The 24,706-nt window shown below is 35.2% G+C and overlaps 1 protein-coding gene across 6 annotated transcripts in view; it reads right to left on the bottom strand.

Moving 5' to 3' along the window:
* The window catches only part of LOC141492677 (receptor-type tyrosine-protein phosphatase N2-like), a 333,809-nt gene that overhangs the window by 211,876 nt on the left and 97,227 nt on the right, over nucleotides 1–24,706 (bottom strand). For 4 of the 6 annotated variants that reach the window (XR_012470026.1, XR_012470030.1, XR_012470027.1 and 1 more), the window contains exon 2: nucleotides 95–145. Coding sequence is in view for 1 of the 6 variants with exons in the window: in XM_074193254.1 (XP_074049355.1) it covers nucleotides 95–145; nucleotides 430–460 (82 nt within the window). In the remaining 5 variants the exon portion in view is untranslated. The other 2 variants (XR_012470028.1, XM_074193254.1) reach the window with 2 other exon arrangements.

Genomic DNA, 24,706 nt, shown 5'->3' with positions numbered 1-24,706 from the left:
CCTACCCCTTTACTAACATCTGCAGCACTGCTCTCCAGTTAGCAAAGGATACATGCAGGAGCAGAAATTGGTTAGCCAAAGATTTCCTACTTACCATTTACACAGATTTCAAATGGTCTGCAAAGGTCATCTTCAAACAAACAGCCTGTTGAGAAGAAGAAAGATAAAGGTAGATTAGTATCAGGAAAAACATCGCCAAAGTAACAGGCTGCTCTGGGCATTAATGCTCCAACTAGAGACAGATGTTTGGCTTTCCTAAAGTGTGATAAATAACAGGGAGAAAATATTAAACATCTCCTTTTGTTTGATTCTTTCCAGTCTAATGTCTAGGGTTTTTTTTCATAAACTGAAAAAATATGCTGACAACTTGAATCTGTATTTGAAAAGACCATTTCTACCAACATCCTCACATCTCCAGAGAATTCATACCAATTTCCCTAATCCAAATCTTCCCTTTCATGCAGTACAAAAGGACAAAGTCTAGTCAGTTAGCTGTTGACAGCATTTATTAAATACCAAGTACTTGGTAGCATTCAAGGCGCCAGAGATAAATAGAGAGAAAAGTAAATTACAGGCTCTGCTCTTAAGGAGCTCAAAGTCTACTGAGACAGACAATATGAAAAACTACATACAAGCAAGATATACAGAATAAGCTGGAGATCATTTTAGAAGGAAAGCAAAAAAAAGTTAAAAGGATAACCAGGTAAGATTTTTTTGCAACATGGGGGATTTTTGCTGGGAAGCTAGGAGATGAAGATGAGGAATATGACAATTCCAAGCACCTTGGACAGCCATCAAAGATAGTCAAGAGATACTCTCTTTTGTGCAAGGAACAGGAAAGAAGTCAGAATGACTGGATCAGAAAGTACATGATGAGGGTAAAGAAGATACAAGAAGACTAAAAAAGGTAGTAAGGGGGCAGATTATAAAGGGTTTTGAATGTCAAACACATGTTTTATTTTATTTGATCCTAATAGAGTGGCTATTCACCTCTGAACCATGGACATCTCTGATAATCTGATGGAGTCTGTGAATTACCTCAGAATAACATTATAAAAACATAAATAAAATGCTAGGATAAAATTAAATTCAAATGATTTCAAAATCCATTATATTAAAATAGTTACCAAAATATTTTTAAAAAAAAATCACAGACTGGACATTTTCTGAAGGTCAGGATCACTTTATTTTTCTACCAAACCTTTAGAGATTAGAGATGAGTTGGAAACCCAATCCCTGGAGCTGTGACTATGGTTGGCAGACTAGCAGTTTTGGAATTCATTACAGGCAAGCATCCCGAGGGTCAGACTCTAACATTGTCTATGTCAAGGTGCCTGCAAAAATAATGGAAGAGAAGAGGCACAAGGAGGTATTGGTGTCCACTGGAGAACGGGGCAAGGTCTAAACATCAGTGATACGTATTCTGGACGACAGACAAACCAAAGAGCATCATTAGAAGCAGCAATCAAAGAGGCTGAGCACGCAAAGGTCTAAAATAAGGACAACATTGTGTTGTGCACAGATAGACAACTTGTCACCAAGGGTATGAAGGAGTGGATTGACAACTGGAAAGGAAATGGCTGGAAAATAAGTAAAAATAAAGATATCCACAGAGACCAATTCACTAAACTGGATAATATGACTAGGGACATGAATATTAAGTAGAAGTATGTACCTGTTTGCTCAAAAGATGAAGGCAATATTGTAGCTCAAAAATTAGCAAGAATATGTTTCTTCCTTAAGGATATGATTTCTCTCTCATCACACTCAATTTGGATCAATGTATACCATGGAAACAATGTAAAGACTGGCAAATTGCCTTCTGTGGGGGGTAGGGGAAGGGAAGTAAGATTGGGGGGAAACTGTAAAACTCAAAATAAATAAAATCTTTATAAAAATTAGAAAGAAAAGAAACTGGGAAGAAATGAAAAGACTTAATACTTACAGATATTGAAATTTAGGTTAAAATTTCACTGTTTAATCTTGCAATATAATAATCTCCAAATCATTTTCTCTTTACCCTTCTCTCCACCCACCCCCACCTTGTGTTGGAGTTTTATATTCCAAGGCTGCCTTTGGCCATTTTTTTTTCATATGCTTTCTTGGTTTTTCTATGTGCTATTTTAATTTTTCTTTAATACAAAACAGAAAGATATATATATATATATATTAAAAAACAACGGTAGACATTGTTAAAATAAAAATAAGAGCAAGGCAAATAGTTCCATCTCTGTCAGATCCAGATGAACTCTTGACTTGGCTCAGCTTTTGCTCTAGACCCTAGAAACCAATCTAGACAACTTAGGTATAAGGGAGTCGCTGACTTTTCTTTCAGAGAGTATGGACATGAAACAAAATTTTCCATCACCCCAACAGTGCTTTCTGAGGACCGCCTACCTTTTGCACTTACCTTGTTTGTATGTCCTAAAGTTTCCAAATGTCATCTGACTTGCTGGCAATCTAAGATGCTTTCTTGGACCATTCAATCTGCCTCTCTGGGGGTACATGTGAGTGTTTGTTTGGTATTCTTGTCAATAATGACATTGAATAGTTCACAGTTAAGATTGTATTTTTCCTTTTCTTGGTAAAATATTCTTTACCCTTACAATTTTATATATTGGTTACTCTTACAAGTTACTTGGAGATTCTGCATATCTAAGTCAAATAATTAAATTGTTCCCGTTTTTAAAAAAATTCACAGACTGGTCCAACCATTCTGGAGAACAATTAGAATAATGTTCAAAGAGATATTAAAAAAGTGTACATACTCTCTGACCCAGAAACAGTTCCACTAGGTCTGTATCTCAGAGAGATCAAAGAAAAGGACAAATCTGTATAAAAATTTACAACAGCTCTTTTTGTTGACAAAGTATTGAAAACTGAGGGATGCCATCAATTGGGGAATGGTTGAATGAGTTGTAATATATAACTATGTTGGAATACTACTATGCTATAAGAAAACACAAGGGGATGGTTTCAGAAAAACCTGCTAAGACCTATAAGAATTGATGCAAAGTGAAATGAGAAGAACCAGGAGATCATTGTACATAGTAATAGCAACAATGTAATGATGATCAACTATGAAAGACTTAATTAATCTAATCAGTATGGTGATACAAGAAAATTCAGAATGACTCATACTGAAAATTGCTGTTCACTTCCAGGAAGGGAATTGATGAGCTTTAAATGCAAATTGGAAAATAATTTTTTTTCTATTTGTTTGCTTTTTTGTGAAAGGCTAATATGCAAATATATTTTGAATGTTTTCCTTTGTATAATAGGCATCTTAATGGCTTGCCTTCTCAAGATGCCCATTATACAATTGTTTAAAATGTTAGAAATAAATAATTAAAATCATCAGTTCAAGGGCTCCAACCAATCAACTCTTGGGAGAACCAATTATAATGAGGAATCCTCTTTCATCAGTATACCGTGCCTGCCCTAGTATACAAAGATGCTCAGTGGTAAGACTAGAGTCTGGTTACCTTGCTGCCATGAAGAAGTAGTAAGCTACAGTGAAAACAATGTTGAATTTGGAAACAGAAAAACTGACTCTGCCATTTACATCTTGTGTGATTTTGGACAAGTCACAACCCTTGTGGGCCTCAGTTCCCATTCTACAAAATGAAAGACTTAGACTGGACAAGTCCCTACAGTCCCTTTTGTTCTAAGCCCATGACCCAAAGATCCAGATAGTTCATGAATGTGTTCAAGGTCAGTATTAACTTCTACAACAGTGTTAAAATGGAGATACTTTTGTGTACTTAGAGCAGGGGTGGGGAACCCTTTTTCTGCCACAGGTCATTTAATATCATTTGCAGACTATATTTGGTCAAACATTTAATGGATTCAACCCTAAAAAGCTACTAGATTTATTGAATTTCCAATCACACCTGCAGTTGACTTGGCAATACCAGACCAATCCCCTACCCTTGGCTTAGAGCTGTAAGAGATCTGAGAGTTAAGAGAGTCTGACCTCCTCCAACCTTCTACCCTCTTCTATATTGCATCAGGAAACTGATGCCTTTAGAGTTGTCTGTGACAGAACTGAGGCATGAAGCCACTACTTCTAGCTCAAAATTCAACATTCCTATATCTTGTCCCAAGCAGTCATATCTGTATAGGGGATGTTTTATAAATATTTCTTACAAAATAACAATGAAAACCAAGGAAGAGTAGAGCAACAGAATATTCTTTTGCTGGAGTTGATTTTATAATACAATTAATACTGGGGCTAAGGGTGGTACAAAGGATAGACTGCAGGGAATGGAGTCAGGATTCGATTCTCATCTTTCTGAGTTCAAATTGGGTCTCAGACACTTACTAGCCATGTGACTCTAGGCAAGTCTCTTCATCCTATTTGACTCAATTTCCTCATCTGTAAAAATAAGATGGAAATGGAAATGACAAATCACCCTAATATCTCTGCCAACAAAACCCCAAATGGGCTGGGTCAAAGGGGAAGCTAGGTAGCCCAGTGGATAGATCACTGACCCTGGAGTCAGGAGGACCTGAGTTCAAATCTGACCTGACACATTTCCTAGCTTGTTTGACCTTGAGCAAGTCATTTAATCCCATTTCCTTGCAAAAAAAATAAGAAAAGAATGGGTCAAGACAGAAACTAATGAACCACATTAACAAATGGTGTTCAACCATAATTTAGGACAGAGACAAAGGTAAGAATACAAGATAAGAGAGAAAAGAAGAAAATGAGAGAAAAAATGGTAGAGAAAAGAATAAGTTGTTTCTTTATCTGCAAAATTAGGCTGTTGACTAAGACAATCTTTCAGGTTCCTTCCAAGTACTAACACTCCAAAATAAACATTTTGACAATATAGGTTGCTTTGAAATACAATCCATGAGACAGTAATAATCCAAAGGGGTTCCTGAAACCATAGGTCAGATAAGTTGCCTACTTACTTAGCTGAGCATTCATCCTCTACCTCAGTGATTCCCAACTTTTGTTGAGTAGGAAGACCCTTAATTTGATCACAAAAATTTATAGATTCCCACTCAATTATACTTGCCCTATTGTCAGGTGTTGATTGAGAAAATATATGACTAAAAAATACTATAAATTCTACGACACTTGTAGCTAGCTCTGTATTCCAGTATTCTATTAATCACAGCAGTATCCATTTATACTTGAAAAGTAACAATACCTATGGGTGTGAAGCCAGGCAACATATTTTTCTGGAGCTCAGTGCAGCCATACATCCTTAGCCCCCTTGCAATAACTCTGATCTGTCTCCTCTTTCCCACACCCAAGGGTTTGTTGTCCATTTGAGATCTATTACTCTAAGATCTTATAGCTTCTTCCTGTAAAACCAGGCTGAGTCCAAAAGACATTTTTTTCTTACCAGGACATCCGTGCCCTCAATAAACTCAGCATGATTAGCTCATTTTTCCAATCCTGCAAAAAGACTTTGAAGGATTCAAGGAAAATGGAGTAGATGAAAAGCAAATAAAAGACAGATAGACACATGTGACAGAGATGTCAATTTAGATATGAGGCCTTTCCTGATCTCATCAATGGCAAATGTGCTCTTCCCTCTATTCATCTTATTATAAACTACTTTGAATGTATTTGTATTTTAGAATACAAATTTTTATTACATTTATCTGTGTCTCAACTACTTCCCAATTAGATTGTAAAGTCCTTACTAGGAAGTAATGTTTCATTTATTGTATCTGCATGCTCAGATTCTAGTGCAGTACCTGGTACTGGAGCTACTTTATAAACGTTTGCCGGCTGACTAGTTGATTTAATCTGTTACTAACACACACACATACACACACACACACACACACACTCCTATGGTTTCAGGCACCACTTTGGTTATAACTTATTTCTATATATACATATATGCATATATATACAACCATATATGTGTACATGCACATGCTTATACATATATATAGCAGAGCCTTTAGTAATATATGACAATATAGTTAGTATTATATAATAATATATTTAGTAATACTCCCTACATCATTCTAAAGAAAAGGCATTCTACTTTAATCATGATCCATAGATTTAAAGTTGAATCCCCCCAGAATATCCAGTATACCACCCTTATTTTACAGATGAAGAGATTGATAGAAAAATGCTGGTTAGAATAAATGACATATTACAATTAACCTTCTGATCCTAAACTTGAAACATCCCTGACCTGTTACCCATAGATTTCCTATTCTGGGGAAACTACTTAGCCAACCAGAAAGATTCCACCACCATCTCCATATACCCGGGGGTTAAATCAAAAAAGTAACCACAATATTTCAAGTTATTTATTATTAGATTTGCAAATGTTATGCATATTTCACCCAGCCAGTCAATATGCTAATTACACTGCTCTGCTAATTGATGAGTGTTGTTATTTGTTCTAACATGAAAGAGGACCATATTTCATTTTAAATATCAACCACCTACTAATAGTAATTATGACCATAAATCATCAGGAGAAAGGAAGAGACATTTTGTCTACCAGTCACTTAGCTCAACCTGTGCCCTACAGTGCCTTAGATACATTCATTCTCCAGATCAGCAGTGGCTGCCACATCCCATCCTTGACATATGCCAGAGAGTATGTCAGAGCTACCCTAAACGGAAGAGATAAATGGTTCCAAGCACTTTCTCTCTAAAGTAGCAGTCAAAAACCTTCCCACAAGTGTCCTAATTTCAGCTATTAATTCTGTGAGACATGGAGTTGAGCAATTTCAATCAGATGTTAAGATTCTCAGACATTATAAATTTCAAGTAAATAACCAAAAAAACAACCACTTAACATCATTTTTATTGCATTCATACACGTATACACATATGAAAATAGACCTATCCTTAACAGGGAATTCGCTTTCACAGCCTAACACAAAGAACATAAGCATGGAGCTGGCATTTTGTCTTTCCATTATGTGCAAGACCCATACATCAAATAAACATGTGGAGATGAGTGAAAACACACCCTCAGATGGGGGATGATGTCTCAGTCCAGGACCAAAAGGATGGAAAGAAGGAGGCATCAGTCCTCATCTTACTCATCAACAATCGGCCTATTAAGAACCTCTATTTAAGATTCTTGATCTTGTGCTGAGTGCTAAGACAGTGGCAGATTTATTTAAGTATAAGGAAATAGAACTGAGCCAGGATAGAAGGGTAGGTTTGGTTTGGTATTCACCCTACTAGGATATCATGACCAGCAAAGCCCTCAACATACAACAGTGTTTCTCAAACTTGTTCTCAGGACTCCTTTATAAATTTTTGAGAATCCTCCTTTTCTTCTCAGGAATCCTTATAAATTTTTAAGAATCCTCCTTTTCTTCTCAGGACTCCTTTATAAATTTTTGAGAATCCTCCAAAGAACTTTTATGTTATCTATCAATATCAGGCATTTTCACAATTTAAATGTTTTGGTTTTACCATTTTTATTATTATTATGAAAGTATTTTCACTCCCAAAGAGTCATAGGAATCCCAAGGGACATTTTCAATTAAATAATAGGTAAATATTTGTTAAGCATCTACTATTTACAAGGTGCTGTTGTTAAGCTTTGAGAATGATTGCTATATATTATGTCACTGGATCTTTCCATCAATCCTATGAGGAAAACACTAGAGATATTTTAATCGGCATTTTACAGATGAGAAAATCCAAACTCTAAGAAGTTGAGGGACTTCCTGCAAGCAATCACCAAATGTTGTGGGGTGGGGGGGTAAGATTTGATTCCAAGTCAATTTTGATTGGAAATGCAGTGAGTCTTCCATTATATCAAGATGTCTCTACTGAAGAGATTTATATTCAATGTCAGAGGAAATGACTTAAGAGTCCAGGAAATTAAAGAAGTTAAGTGTTTTTGACCAAGAGAGATCAGGGAAAGCTTCACAGAAGAGATTGCTAAGCCTTGAAAGAGAAAAAAAAGGATTTTAGACAGCAGGCGTGAGGAGGAGAAAGGAGAAAGAAACTGCACAGATTAATGGAAAGAGAAAAAAACATGAGAAGAAATCAAGAAAACCTAGTAGTCCAGTTTTGTTAAAATACAGAGTTTAAGAACTGGGACAGTGTGAGATAATTCTGAAAAGAAATAGTGGAGTCAGATAGGGTAGGGTCTTAAATACCAGGTTGGAAAATTAGTATTTTATTTAGTCTACAGGTCATAGGGAGTCACAGAAGGTTTTTTGATTAGAAAAGTGAAATTATGAATTAAGATTATCTCAACATATGTGTAAAGAATAGATTAAAGAGAGAGGCTCAGAGTAGTCAGGTGAGAAGTCTTTACAATATCCCAGGTATGTTAGAAAAGCAGATTATAGTTTAAGCTAGATTCATGGTAAGTAGCAATGGAAAGGAAAGGGCAGATGAGAGATGGTGTGGAAGTAGGAACTACAGGAATCATCAAGGTGGGGGACAGAGGTTCAGGCAGTCCTTATGCAAAAGAATGGCATGAATCAAGGCAGACACAATGCTGTTCGTTCATGTTTTATATTTGTGTAGATCTTTCCTTCAAGGTTTAGCTTTCCATTTCCTGCTTTTATTATTTGGACAAGCTTCAAATCTGACAGGGTGGAACCCAGAATCAAACTTTAAAATAACTTCAACATACTTAAAACAATGACCACTGAACAAGAAAATTCTAAAGAAAAAAATATCATCCTGCATTTGAGATTCCTTTCTTTTTTAAAAAATAAATTCAGTAATAAGAACAAAGTTCCCACAAGTACATTTCTACCTCTTAAAAATGCAAAACTAAATTGCTTGCCAGTAAAAAATAATTCATACAACAGTTTTTTTAGAGTAAGAAAAAAAGAAAATTAGTTCATAAATGCAAGTCATTTTCCTTTCGATTTTTACTTCAGGAGAAAAACAACAGAAAAATTATGTTACTTGAGAATGGTTTGTAAACTTCAATAATTATAGTAGTATCATAATCCTTATAGCTCTGAAGGGCATTTCAAAACCAATATAAAAGAATACCAAATTATAAAGCCTATCAATTAGTTGGTGATCATTCACATTGGAAGGAACCACAGAGCAGGAGTGAGAAAATGGAGGTTCTACTCTAGCCTCCGTCGTCACTAACTTGTTTAAGATTAAGTTTCTCTCAAATAAGCAAAAAACAAAATATATATATATATATATATATATTACTGTTTGATGTTTGGAATTCTTACTAGAAATTCCAAGATCCAAGAAGTGCATCCTTTTGATGACAAGTTACCTAACTATGAGAGGAAGGAAAACATGCAGCATGATCTGAACCATCAAAGTGTGGGTGACTCTATCCATTTTCCTTTGGTCTTAGAATTGAGAAGTTTAGATGGTACAATGGATAGAGTACTGCGCTTGAGTGAGAAATGCCTGAGTCCAAACCTCACCTTAACTATCTCCTGGTTGTCTGACTCTGGGTAAGCCATTAATACTCCCAAAGTATCTATTTCCTCCTCTATAAAATAGTTAATAATAACTTCTACTTCGCAAGACTGTTGTTAGGATCAGATGAGATTGATACATATGCACACATACACATACACACACACACACACACATATATATATATATATATAGTGCTTTGCAAATCTTAAATTACTATATAAATGCTAACTATCATCACTATTATCTGTATGATACCACAGCTAGCTACCTTCGTCAATCTCTTCCCAAACTCCACTCTCTCTCTCCCTTTCCCCCAATCCATTTCCCTCTCCCTCTTCCCTGCCCTTCTCTTTCTCTCCATCTCTCTCCCCCCATCTTTCTCCCTCCCCACTTCTTTCTCCCCCCACTCGCCCACATACTCATATGCAAAACACTGAGTCAGTGGGCATAATACTTGCTATCTTCTGCGACCATCCCTCAAGCAGCTTTTCATATTTTGAGGTTCATTGAATTTGACTATCTCATTTAATGACAGTTAATAGCTGTACCAGTCACTGTATTAAGCATTTTACAATTATTATTTCACTTAATCCTCATCACAACCTTAGGAAATAAGGGATGTTACTGTTTTCATTTTACCAGATGAGGAGATTGAGCTAAATAGAGGTAATGTGACTTACACAATCACAGCTAGTAAGTATATGAGGTGGAACAAAAATAAAAGCTAATTTATTTTTTAAAAAATTAAATACGATGTTTCTTTATCAGTTATCATCCTCCTTGATCTGACTAGCTTTTCATGTTGTGGTCACATTGCCAATCCCCTCTTCCTAGATGTGAGAAGGTCCTTTCCTGGCTCTCCTTATACCGACCTAACTCTTTCTTTTCAGTATCATATGCCAGTTGATCATTCAACTCTCACCCTCCAAGTGCTAGTATCCCCCAAGACTGTAGCAGACCCTTTTCTCTCTACAATCTCACCCATAGTGTTGTAAGCTGTTTAACGATTATCAACTAAAATAAGATGATTCCCGTGTGTATGTATCCCACCCTTATGCCTCTGCTTACTTCTTTCATGTTGTTAGCTGTAGACTTGATCTCTCCACAAAGACAGTTCTGTTGGCATCTCAAATAGCAAATCTTTAATAGAACTCATCATCTTTTCTCTTAAATCCAAACTTTGAATTTAAAATCCCTGCAAAATTTGCTATTTTTGTTGAATATACAATGATTCTTCCAGTCATCCTATTTCGTAATAGTAGAAATGTTGTGGATTCTTTCATCTCCAAACATTGCCAATTCCTATTGGTTGCAACTCCACAATATTTCTTGTGTCTTTTCATTCTCTTACTCAAATGGAAACCATTCTGGCTAAATTCATATTACCTCTTACCTGGCCTACTATGATCCCTTCCTGATTGAAGAAGAGGAAAGGCTAAATACAGGCTGGCCGGATTAGTCATCTACAAAGCTGCCAAAAGAATTTGGCATTCTTTCATTACAATTTTATTATACTTTTTACAATTTTATATTACAATATTACTCCCCTTTTCAAAAACCTTCAATTATTCCCTACTATCTTTTACATAAAGCCTATTACCCAGTCTAGCACAAAAGATTCTCCACAACCTGGGTCCAATCTACCTTCCAATCCTTACTTTGCATTAGTCCCATCTCTACTTTGTGTTCAAGCTAAACTGACTGGTTAGTTTTTCCCTCAGATTTATAATTCCAGCCCTTGCCTACATAATTTGCATAAACTATTGCAAAATTTAGAAGGAAGAAAGCAAGAAACAAGACAGAAAAGAAAGGAAACAAAGAAAGAAGATAAAGGAAACAAAGAAACTGCATTTTCATTACTCAGAATTGTTATTTTCTTTCAAAGCACATTTCAGGTGCCATTTCCTCTGTGAGGTCTTCTCAGATTCCTCTGGTTACCAAACTCTGCAAATGCTTCAAGTAGAATGTAAACTTTTTGAGTTCAGTAATTATTTTGGTGGGTTTTTCTTTATATCTGTATATCTCTGCTTAATAAATGCTTGTTGAATTGATTTTTAAGTAAATAAATTCATGTTTTGAAATCAAAATTCATACATCCTAAAATCAGTCATGTTTTGTTTTGTTTTGTTTTGGGGGGGGGGAGAGGGGGAAGGGAAACCTTATATACTCTGATCATCCTCAAGTATGACAATGACAAGAACAAATTCCACTTCCTAAACCTCTATCATTCCAGAAACTGCCACTGGCTAAGGACCTCCAATGTGGCAGAAATCCAACACTATCCAAAAAGTAGGGCACAGTTGGTGATAAATGGCCCATAGAGTTTCAAGAAATGGGCTGGCAAGTTGACTCAGCTTTCTGGAACATCAACAAAATGTACAAACACTCAGTGAAAACCAGGAATCTTATGAGTTCATTCTGACTGACCATATTCCCAAGAAATAGGCAACATTTGTACAAACATACTCCAGAAAGTAATAATTAAAGTTAGTTCAGCTAAGTGTACATAAGAAGGAAGATATTATTATAGACGATCTTTCACTTTCAAAAAATCAGAAAAAAAATAAAGTGGTATGATAAAATCAAGATACAAGCACATAGAGCCAAGTCAAGGTAAATGTCAATCATTGCTTGATTTATATTTTCCTAATATGGATTTATGTTAACTGAACTAACCCACAAGAATCGACCTCATGCCAGTGTCTTGCTCAATTTATATATTCTCATTTCTAAGAAAAAATGAAGTGATCATTCCTTAACATATCAATTATATTATTATGAAATATTATGAATATCACATATGTGTAAGAAAGGAAGAAGCATAAAGGATACAAATTGCGGATTTTCTAAGGAAGAATCAAATTATCAGTAATCACTTAATAAAATGTTCAACCTCCAAATAAATAATATGGTAGAAATTAAAACAACTTTGATACCTAGCTGTGTGGCCTTGGGAAAACCACTTAACCCCATTTGCCTTGTAAAAACCTAAAAAAAAAAAAACAACTTTGAGACCATCTCTAACTCATCAAATTGGCAATAAAATAACAGACAAACAAATTAATAAATAATTAAAAGCAATGAAACTCAATTCTGGAAGGATTATAAAGAAACAAGAACTCTTCAGGATTATTGAGAAAGGGGTGACTTTCAATGGTGGTAGAATTATAAGTGAAAATCTTTCAGGAAAGCATTTTGGCAATATAAATAAAATCATCATGCCCTTTGACCAAAATATTCATTGTGTACAAAAGGCACTGAGAGTGCTAACAAAAACAAACCAGCAAAAAAAAAAAAAAAGAAAAGAAATGGATGTCTAGAATGAAAATTCCTCTCAAGGATTCTAAGTTATTTGAGGACATTCTTTTGAAGTCAAGGATTGTTCTTTTTTTTTTTTTGTATGCCATACCTAGTACAATGCTTAGCGCATAGTGTAGAAGCTTAATAATATTTTTTAATTGAATGATGACTTTAGATATTTTCATGGCATCACAATTTATAAAATATATACATGAACAATCTAAATGTGCACCAAAAGGAGAATAACTGAATACATTTGGGAATAAATTTCAATAAGGAGTAGTCACATTTTCTGAATAGAAACTGGTCTTGCATTAAGGAGACCTAGATTCCAGGTCAATCTCTGACCCTGGCAGTTCCCAGAGGTCACTTAAACTCTCAGTGTCCAAGGATTCTAAGATCAGAAGTTAAAGACAAAATAGGTCATTGTGGAAAAGGTTTCCATACTTAGAGGAAATCAGAGATACAGATCAATGTAAAAGAATACATTAAGACCAAGAATGAAAGTGCTTTGTTCAGTCAAATCATAAGTATAATGTGCTTCATAATAAAGAAATACAATTTAAGGTATGCTCTTTATTGAAACAGTGATTTGATTTCCCATCTCCATCAGTCAGCGCGATTTAGTGGACACAGTCAGTCTTACATTCAAAATAATGTGGGTGAGCCTGGCAGCTAGGTGTGCTGAAGTGGATAGAGCACTTTCCCTGGAGTCAAGAGGACCTGAGTTCAAATGTGACCTCAGACACTTAATTGCCTAGCTGTGTGACCCTTAGCAAGTCACTTAACTCAATTGCCTTAAATAAATACATTTTTTAAAAAAAGAATGTGGGTTCAAGTTCCCCCTTTGATAAATTATGGTGTGATCATGGGTAACTCATCTTCCTACTCAGTCTTCTGAGTAGCTCTCTAAGTAGCACAAGAAGTTTCTGACCTGCATTGGGAGAGTTTCCTCTGGCAGGGAGTTCCATATATCAATGAAACCACATGTCCGGTCCCTATCTGAGTCCCCATCCCCATCCCAAGTATGTGAATGCTAAGGGTGGAAGTAAAGAGGTTTTCATTTGCCTAAGGGTCAGACTGGCCAGGTTAAAGAAGAGAAAGCTACTCCCTTGCCTTCTGTTGGATTAGAAAAACTAAGGAGGGTCCTGGATGCTCAAAGGGGTTAGGAGAAGAGATGAGAAGCAAACTGTCCCTACCAGGGACTGAAGGCACCTCCAATTCAGACTTTGAGAAGCCACAATAGAAAACAGACCAATATTCTGATCAACATTTATCTGTTTGTGCTTGGGAAGGAAAGGAAATAGAAAGAAAATATGGCCTCTCAGAAGAACACATATCATAAAGCCCTTATCTTGTGATATAGACAGAACATTTTGTTCGGCACAGCCTCAGATCTCTGATCCAAACTGCAAATATGCCGGCAAATCAAAAGGAAGAAGAAAAAAAGAAATAAAAAATATGGTCATCATGATATTCTTTCCAGCAAAGTCCCTATGTGAGGACAAGGGATATTTCAATCAAATTAAAAAAAAAGAAACCAAGATTTCCTTCTCCCTTTAAATCATCCATTAATACAGACGTGCCACTCTTAAAACAGAGCTGATAAGCTTGAAAGCTCTCCCAGCAAGGAACGTGCACCCCAGCAAGCCTTCCCTGCCAGTCCCTCTTGGTCGACTGTGCAAAGGCAAAAGTGGGCATGTCTCCATCACAGGACCATAAATGGGAAGTCTAATTACTGTCCCTGAGAGCCTCAGCGGCAGACAGACAAGGCAACCCACAGCCCCTAGATGACGTCAATCCCTCCCTTTCGTGTTCCTGCATTGATTATGCACTCTGCTGCTCTTTCTTTTCTCATTTTATTAAATAAGAGCCTCTGTGATAAAGTGACATGCTCCCATTGCCCACGCCAAGTACTTCTGATGCTATCCTCCACGCCAAGCTTACGCAGAAACAGGATCACACTGTATAATGATTTCAGAGCACAAGAGAAGCTCCCTAAAAATGCATTCCCTCTAATTAAGCCTTAAATCAAAAGAGTCTAGGAACTTTTTTCTTTATATAATTATATTTTAGTATAATTGCCTTCTTTCATAATATTTCATAATTTATTTTATGCATTTAAATATACCATCTGAGAAAGAATCCACAGGCTACACCAGATTGCCAAGGAGTTTGTGATGCAAAAAAAAAAAAAAGAAAGAAAAAGATTAAGAATCTCTGTCTTACCTTTTACTTTTAGAATTTCATTTATTTTTCTGTCTTTAAAAAGGTCATATACCAGTTATAAATATTTCTAAAAATATATTTAGAAGGAACAAGAACATAAGGTGGGGATTCTGAATTTGCATTTTTTTTAAATTTTTGTAATTGCATTTCTATATGATTTCTATATAATTCTTTGTATGTTTACAGATTTAGTTTTATTCATTTGAAAACATTTTTCTGAGATGGAATTCAGAATAAAGAAATTAAAATTGAAGAGATACCCATAAATTGGGGAATGGCTGAACACAGTATATGATTTTATTAGAATACTGCTCTGCTGTAGGAAATGACAAGCTGGATGCTCTCAGAAAAACCTGGACTTACAAGAACTGATGCAAAGGAAAGTTAGCAGAACCAAGAAAACATTATACAGAGTAAGAGCAATACTATATGATGATCAGTTATGAATGATTCAGCTATGCTCAGCAATGCTATGATTTAAAAACAATCCCTAAGGATTCATGATTTTAAAAAAATGCTATTTACCTCCTGAGAAAGAACTCATGAAGTCTGAATGCAGAACAAAGCATACTTTCTTAAAATACTTTCTTCAATTTTCTTGATTTTTGTTTTTGGTCTCTTTTTTTTTACAACATGACTAATAGGAAAATATATTTTGAATAATGAGAAGGAAGGGAGAATATTTGGAACTTGAGATTTAAAAAAACTATTTAAAATTTTTACATGTAATTGGAAAAAAATAAAATATTAGTACTTGGATAAAAAGAGAACCATAAAGCTTTACCAGACTACCAATCCAAAAATGTTAAGAATTCCTACTTTCAATCTTACTGTTAGAGTTCTAATTTTCTCTCCCAGAAGAATCAGGTACCTATGTTAAAAGACTCCCCCCAAAAAAAGATAATCTGAAGATACTTATTGAGAAAGTCACGGATTTAGACTACTATTCATTTATATATTTTCTTTCTTATATATATAGAACATTCCTCCTGAAATTTTTCCATAATTTCAAGTCTGAAGCACTGAGATAAAAGATTGCTATTTACTTGGGCTAGCCAGTTTACATTAAGGTCAGGACTTGGACCCAAGTCTGCCTAGTGCTCAGTCAAGTTCTGTCTTCCACATCACCCTGCTTCTTATGCATCAGAGAAAATGAATTCCAAAAACCTTTCTATGAAGAAGTTTGGATTACAGGAGAATGAGGAGAGAGCATAAAGGTTCTAGGTAGTGTGCAATGGGCCACACAACTTGGATAACAAGGTAGGATACAAGGTACAAAGAAAAGGAAATAGGCCTTGGGAAATGAAAACAAACCACAGTTTTGTCTGTCGCTCTCATATTGCAGATGTAAAGCACTTCGATCTTAAGACAAAAATCAAATACGATAAATGTAAAACACAAGGACAAATAGTTACATTGATACAGAAGTATTAGAATGGATACATCCAGAGATTATCCAAAGACGACTCCAAAGGTCCATAAATATCTCCATTTTTGACAGTATCTAGTCTGAAGGAAAGCTTCTTCTTGAGAAATAGAGGCTAGGTCTGGTACCATTTAACATTATCAATAGATTGGATAAAAGCATGAAAGCTGTCATTAGTCAATGTGCAGATGACATAAGACTGGCAGGGATAGGCAGAGAGCTGAATGATAGAATCCAAACCAACAGCACCATTTTTGAATGTAGTAACTTGCAGTTTATAAGGAATAAACTTAAAAGTCCATTCTTAAATTGAAAAACATCAGCCTCACAAGTACAAGATGACAGAGGTATGACTAGGGAATAGTTCATCTAAAAGAGATGTGAGGTTTTAGTGAACTAAAAATAAAAACTCAATACAAGTCAAAATTATGACAGGGAACCTATGAAAGTTTACTCAATCATAAGCTATATTCAGGAGAGGTATGACATATAGGACTAGGAAGTTAATAATCCTGCATTACTTGGCTCTAGTCTGCATTGAATTCTGGGACTATATTTTAGAAGAAGAGTAAAGAAAGTGGAAAGAAAAACAACCAGGATGGGGAGGACACTGGACTATGCCGAGGAAGAGCTAGCTAAGAAAATTAAGGATAGTTAGTGTTAAGGAGAGATGACTTGGAGAGATGCAACAGCCTTCCTTCAAGTATTTGAACTTGTTCTGCTAAACCTCAGAAGGCAGAACAAGCAAGGTGAAGATTGCAAAGAAGCAAATCTAAACTTGCTAAAAAGAAAAACAAATCCTCTAATTGCCATGTATTCAAGAATGAAATAGACTACTTTGGTTGAAACCTAGAGTTCTTCAAGCAAAAAGCAGAATGACTTCCTGTTGGGTATGTTACAGAAAACATAACAGGTATAGATTGGACCTTGAAGTCCCTTTAAATGTTGAGATTCTGAGGTTTTTTTTTCCTTCATTTTTGAATGTTTTATTTATGCTTTTTCTTTCCTTCAATAAATCAAATATTTTATTTGATTGTCTGAGCCAAGAACACAGCTCTCCCCAACAAGAGGGAACTGCTGTCTGAGATATTTTGGCAATCTAAAGTGGACCAGGATACACAGATACTTCTGGAAGATTGAATTAAAGTATTGTCATCTCAGATAGAGGAAATATGTGGTTTGTATGCCAACCCTAGCAAGAACACCCAGCTGGCTGAGAAAAAAGAATCAAAATCCACCTGCAAATATATCACTCTTTTGCCCATTTCTGCCAAAACAACTGCACAAGTGAAGTTCCCAGACCTCCCCAGCTCCCTATAGAATAAGCAAGTCCTTGTTCTCAACCCTTCTTTATCAACCTTATCAATCCTTCAAAGAACTTTGCTTAACTTGAGGATCAAAAACTAGAGGCAACAATCCAATGGGGTGAGGAACAAGAACAAAAATAAGTCATCTCTAAGTGACAAATCTGACAAACATTTTGACTCTCAAATTTAGAGAAATACATTTTCTTTCAAGAACTCTGTGGTAAATTAGACCCATTCCATCATCTGGTAGACCCCAAGTAACTCACACAACAAGCCTATTACATGGATGGTGGCCACAGAGGACTCTAAGTCTACCAACTGCTTGGCCCTTTGTTACTGGGCAAGCCACAGTGAGGAGTCTGTGGAGGAAGGACTGCCTTAAAGAGCTCACTCCAAAAAATAAAAATAAAACAAATAAAATAAATATATGAAGTGTAATGTTGCAGAAAGAGGTATGCACCTGGAGTCAGGAAGATCCAAGTTTAAATTCAGATTCAGATATTTTCTAGCTAGGTGATCTTGGGCAAGTCACTTAAGTTTCTCCAACTATAATCTGAGGATAATAATAGCACCAACTTCCTAGGATTGTTCTAAGAATTAAATGAGACAATGCTATTGTTAAAAAAAACCTTTTAATCTTAAAATACCATATAAATGCTTGCTATCAATACTATTATTAATATATGATTATATGTTCAAATAAATCATGTAAACTACATATGCTATTGAAGATCAAAAGGCAAACCTGGACCAGTGGCCTAGTTTGATCAAAACAGCTTCATGAAAGAGGTATGATATGATATGGGCCCTGCCAAATGGAAAGACCTGGAATATTAAGAGGAAGGGATTTGTGTATAAAAATGCTGTGAACACATCATGTCTTAGGGATGGTGAGCATTGAAATGCCTATAGCTAGAGGAGAGGCTTAGTAGGAAGAAGTAGGAAGAATTAGGTTAATGAAAAGTTTGGTTACAATGAAAATGGAAACAACTCACTGACTTTGCTACCTCTATTCATCTAACCCAACCTGTCCCTCAATAGGGAAACTGCCATGTCCCTGATAAATGGTTATCCATCCTCTGCTGGGGAACTTGCTAACTTGGAGACATGCCTTTCCCTTTTTTTGGTCATATCTACTCACTAGTAGTTTTATGGGGTTTTCTTTTTCACTATAACAAGTCAAACATCTGTCTCTGCAACTTGCAATTAATTGTTCCTGGCTCTGTCATCACAGGTCCAACAAAACAAATCTGACATGACATTACAGCCTTTCAGGTGCTTGAGGACACCTATCTTGTGCCTCCTAAGATTTCTCCAACCTAACTTGGCAGAATGGCATTCAAGGTTACATTTGGCATCCTCAAATCCTAATATATGATCTGGTCACATCCACTTGTCCTAAAAGTTCTCATTTCATACTAGGAAATAACTAATCCTATCAAGTAAGTACTAGCCCCTGGCAAAGAGTCTAAAGGCAACAATTCACATTGATAAAGCATTTTCTTCCCAGCAACTTTACATTTCCATCCCTGGAAAGGCCCTGAGATGAGCAAAGGGATTGATCTTTTTTAAATTGATATTTTATTTTTCCAAATACATGTTATAAAAGATTTTCAACATTCATTCACATGCATATACCATATTTTTTTAATTTACAAAATTTCCTTCCACTTTCCCTTCCCAATCCCCTCAGGTTAATATTATACATACATATTTGTATTAAATATGATTACAGATTAGTCATTTTCGGTATGAGGAATTAGGAGTAAGGGATAGAAATACATAAGAGAAATTTTTTATATAAGTGAATGTAGTGCTCATCAGATTCTGAAGGGTTTTGTGTTTTGCTTTGTTTTGTTTTTTTTTCTTCTCTGGATGGGCATAGTATTGTCCATAGCTGGTCTAACAGGATTGTCCTAGCTCCCCGAACTGCTGAGGAGCTGCTTCCATCAGGAGTGATCATCTCACAATGTTGTTGTTGATGTGTACATTGTTCTCTTGGTTCTACTCTCTTTGCTCAGCATTTATAGTTTCTTATAGAACAATAATATTCCTAGGTATTCATGCACCATAACTCGTTCAACCATGTGCCAATTGATGGACTTGCCCTCAATTTCCAACTCTTTGACACTACAAAAAGAGCTGCTATGAATATTTTGAAACATATGGAACTTTTCCCATTTTTATGATTTCTTCTCAATACTGCTCTCAAAGGGCATGAACAGTTTTATTGCTCTTTGGGCATAGTCCTGTATTGTTCTCCAGAATGGTTGGATCCATTCACACTCCATCAGTGAGGCAGTAATGTCCCAATTCTCCCACAACCTCTCCAATATTGATCATCTTCCCTTTTTGTCACCTTAACCAATCTGATAGGTATGAGGTGATACCTCAAAGGTGCTTTAATTTGCATTTCTCTAATTAACTATAATTTGGAGCATTTTATATGATATATATATTTTTTTAATTTCTTTATTTGAAAGCTATCTCTTCATATGCTTTGACCATTTATCAATTGGGCAATGACTTGTAATCTTATAAATCTGATGCAATTCTCTATGTATTTTCGAAATAAAAAAAGATTGATCTTTAGTACTCTGTGTATATATGGAAGAGTGAGAGAGAGCATTCGTGTGTGTGTGTGTGTGTATGTGTGTGTGTGTGTCTGTCTGGATGTGAGAAGTTTACTAATTATGACAGAAACTGTCAATTTTATGCACTGTGTTCTGAAGCATCAAACAAGGATGTAGGGGAATCTGGTTTCACATTCACCTAGCCAACCCATAGTTCAATCCCTAAACACATGAGTTCTTTATGAGAGGCCCAACATACAAGTGAAATTTGAAAATCGTAAATGGCTTTTGCTACTCAACCTTCTTACTTGGATTTGTTGCCAAAAACCTATTCAATTTCCATTATCATGGGTTTGAACCTCATTACAAATGCTGAATCAGATTCTCAAAGAGAATGCATGAATGTATAAATAGTGGTCTGAGTTTCAAAGAAAATAATAAGACTTCAAGTCAATCATGTAGAATCTGTCTTTCCATCCACCATGGCACTGACATGATCACAATCATCACAATAGCATCACAGACTTCAAACTGAAAGTAATTTTAGAGGACAACTTGCTTAATCTTTTCATTTTCACAAAGGAGAAAACGGAGACTCAGAAACATTAAATGATTACCATTTGCATTGAAGGTTGTTAATTACTTTTTTGCAGTAATTATAATAAATTTAATAAAGTAATTACAAATAAAAATTAAGCAAAGACAACTCTCTTCAGAAGTCCTGATCAAAGTGATGTTCTAAGAAGATCAGTTGAAAGTAAGGTGATGGGATTATGGGGGTGGGGGCAGTGGAGGCGGGGTTGATGAAATAAGGGGCAAGATCCTGAAGTCAACACTAGATAATATATAAACACTACTTAAACTGAATCCAGGGGCAGCTAGGTGGTGCAGTGGATAGAGCACCTGCCCTGGAATCAGGAGTACCTGAGTTCAAATGCAGCTTCAGACACTTAATAATTACCTAGCTGTGTGTCCTTGGGAAAGCCACTTGACCCCATTTGCCTTGCATTAAAAAAAAAAAAAACTATCAGTTATGATACTCACTAATCCATATATATCCAGTTTTATCCAGTAAGAAGTAATTATGAAACAGTAGAGAATAAATGAATGGATGATTGAAAACTCATGAGCAACAAAGTCAAGAGAACAATAACAAAATCAGGAGAAGTCATGGATGGACTTTAATATATTGGGTGAATTCTTAGTGAACTTTAAGGACATGGATAAAGTCAAAGTCAAACAGGATGAACAAGACTGTAATCTTCATCCCAAGGGGTAACTTCTAAATCAATGAGAACACAAACATTGAGAGTAAAGAAAGTAAACATAATCAATAAAACAAACAAAAACTAAAAACATTTTCCACTTAACATAAACTTCTCAAGATCTCATCCTGTGTCAAAACTATAATAGTTTAGATGACTCTTAAAAAGAGAGAACTGCTCAAGACATCCACCCATTTATTTCTATTTTGGCCCACCCACAAAATAAAACTTATCCCTGAAAGCATATCAAAAATGGTTTTTTTCTCAATGTTTGTGTTATTTGACCTCTTTGCATCTTTTGGCACTTTTGGGGTGGTTCCCCTATTTGTCCTGGGTACCTTCCTCTTTATTAGTTTTCCCTGTGGCAACACAGACTATTCTCCTACTGTTTAACACTGGGTCCAATTTAATGTCCATTTGCAATATCTATCAAATTTATATACCAATAGATGAAATCTATATGCTGTCCATCTCACTGTATGTCAAAATCACAAAAATCAGACATTTATCTACCTGGATTTTTCCAGGTCTGCCATGTTCTGGTGCTTGATTCAACCATCAAAATATCATCAGAAGGCAGGAGAACTTCACCATTTCATAAGGAATTCCTCTGCCTCTTGGACTCTTTGTTAGCCCTCCAAAACAGGAGGCGGAATTGATGAGTTGGCAAGCTCCCTCTTGATTTAATACCTTATCTAATAATTGTTGAAGGGTCATTGAGCAAGGTTTTCTCTATTATATATATTTCATGCATTCTTGAAGAAGGCTTATATATGAAAGGAAGACCTAGTTTTGCTCTATAAAATTAAATTATTTTAATTGCCAACAATCAGTTCAGTGGGATCTTGGATTTTCTACATTTTTCAGTGAATTTTCTGTTATAGATATGAGGAACATAACTATAAAGGCTTTCTTATTTCCTACTATATTCTCCTTAAGATTTTTTTCCTTTAATTTCAGCAATTTCCTCTTATTCAGCTACCTTATGAATTGATCTTTTAAAATTCTTACAACTGTGGGACTCCAGCAAAGATCCCATCTTTAAGCTTATTGTAATTCAGCAGTTTTCCTCTTTATTCTCTGTAATGACAATCATATCTCCTCTACTGTGATGTTGGCTTCTAAATGTTATGGCTTCACTGTTCTTGATAGTAAAAGCTATTCATTATAACAATCCTACATGATTTTTTCCATCTTTCCTTATTATATCCTCTTATTTGATTTGCTCCTAAAATGTCCTTGGTTTGAATTTGCTTAGGTTTTCTCTTATCAAGCTTTCTTTAAACTGTTTCTTCCTTCTTCCATTTCTCTGCCATAGGAGGTAACATTGTTCATAATTTTCTATCTGCTCCAAAAGATTTTATATTTTAAACCTATATTCCTGTTGACTTCCGGGTCTCTCTGTTTGACAAGTAAATAAAATGTGTATTGACTGAAGTGGTTTTTCAGGTTGATCTCCCTATTATGGTAAGAGATTTTAAAGTGATTGACTTCCATATGAACTCATCACAATCAGCATCAGTCATTTTTCCATCTATATTCCATTTTTCAATATCAATAAATTATTTAAATAAATTAGATTAAAGTTGTTTTACTTGTACACCATATTTTTTTTCATTTTTTTCTTTTTTCAAGTTAATTTTAACTCTCTTTAAGCCAATGATCATTTCATTCAGGAATTATTCCTATCTCAGTAATTTAGGTTTTCTGACTTAAAATAATCAACTTCATTTTTAATCTTATTTGTTTTCCATTATATATCCAATGATTTCTAATTCTTTTCTCGAAAATTAATTAATTGATATTCATATCATATAAGGATAAGACTTCTAGAAAGTTCTACAAGTCCCTCACTCATCTCATTCTTTATTATTCATATTTTAAACATGTGCATTTGACATTCTTTTCGTATCTTTCCTTTGAAGCAATCAAGTATCAAAAATATACTGATTTAATTTGAAGACTCTTAGGAGTATTTTTAAGAGTTTTTTAACCTCTTTCATTCCTCCATAAACAATGTTAATGTATAAATGATATCCTTTTAATAAACATTTGCTATGAAACATGCAATATGAGATGTTTATTGAAATGCTTCTTTGACTGCCTGGTTAAAAAAAAAAAAAAACTCTACCAATTCATTCCCCTGTCTATCCAAAGATAATCTTGCATTTAATTGCAACTTGCTTTTATCTTCTGATTTCATTTATAGTGAATGTTAAGTAACACTATGATTTCATTTCTCTAGTTATATGTCCACCAATGCGTCACTGAATAGGAATTTAACATTGTGGTAACCCCTCCAATTTTATAAAACAGATACTTCATCAAGACATTTGAGGCCATCCATAAGGTGATGTCAACCTATTTTTCCATATTTATTTCACATTATTTATTTTTAGATATTTTATATCACAGTCAAATTCAGTTACTAGATAGTTATCCACACCAGCAGCTTATCCCCTGACTCTCTGGAGTTAGTTGTACAAGCTATTACCAACTACCTCTATAAAATTATTGTAAGCCTCTAACTCTGCCTCCTCTCCTTAACCCTTTAGAAAAATAGTATTACAGATCTAGATCTTAAAAGGATCTCAGGGACCATGAAGTTCAACTGTTTCATTTTATAGAAGAAACTGAGGCCCAAGGTGGTTGTGACTTGCCCAAGGACACAGAGGTAGTATAAGCAGCAGGATGTGATCCCTGTTACTATGACTACCAAGCCCATGAACTTTCTAATGCACTATATTGCCTCCCCGATCCTTATTTTCCTCCACTTCTCAGCTGTTAGTTCTTTCTCTTCTCATATCATCCTCTTTCTACTTCTTTGAGTGCATGCTGTGTCTATCCCAATAACACATGAGCAACTTGGAGGCAAAGTCCCTTTCCTTTCTGTCACCATTATCTTCCATAACTATAACTATCATAGACCAAATTCATGAAAAGATTATTGATTTGCTTAGAATCCCTCCCATAACTGGGATGACAGTACAATTTCAATTCAACCCAATGCAGTATATCAATATTGATATGTGAAATAGCACTTTCCTAGGCTCTGGGGGGAGATGGAACTTTAGATGAAACATAGACCTTACTCTCCTGGAGATAGGTAGATAATCAACATGTACATATAATTATAATTAAAAATCATGGATATAAAACAATAAATAAGGTATGAAGACAATATTTCTGAATTCCAGAAAGGTCATTGACAAACAAAGTTTTAGAAGCAATTTTTT

This window comes from Macrotis lagotis, chromosome 7 (genome assembly GCF_037893015.1).
Source record: "Macrotis lagotis isolate mMagLag1 chromosome 7, bilby.v1.9.chrom.fasta, whole genome shotgun sequence".
Classification (NCBI taxonomy): Eukaryota; Metazoa; Chordata; class Mammalia; order Peramelemorphia; family Peramelidae; genus Macrotis; species Macrotis lagotis.
The sequence above is the reverse complement of the archived record's forward strand: the minus strand, read 5'-3'. Positions and strand labels throughout refer to the sequence as shown.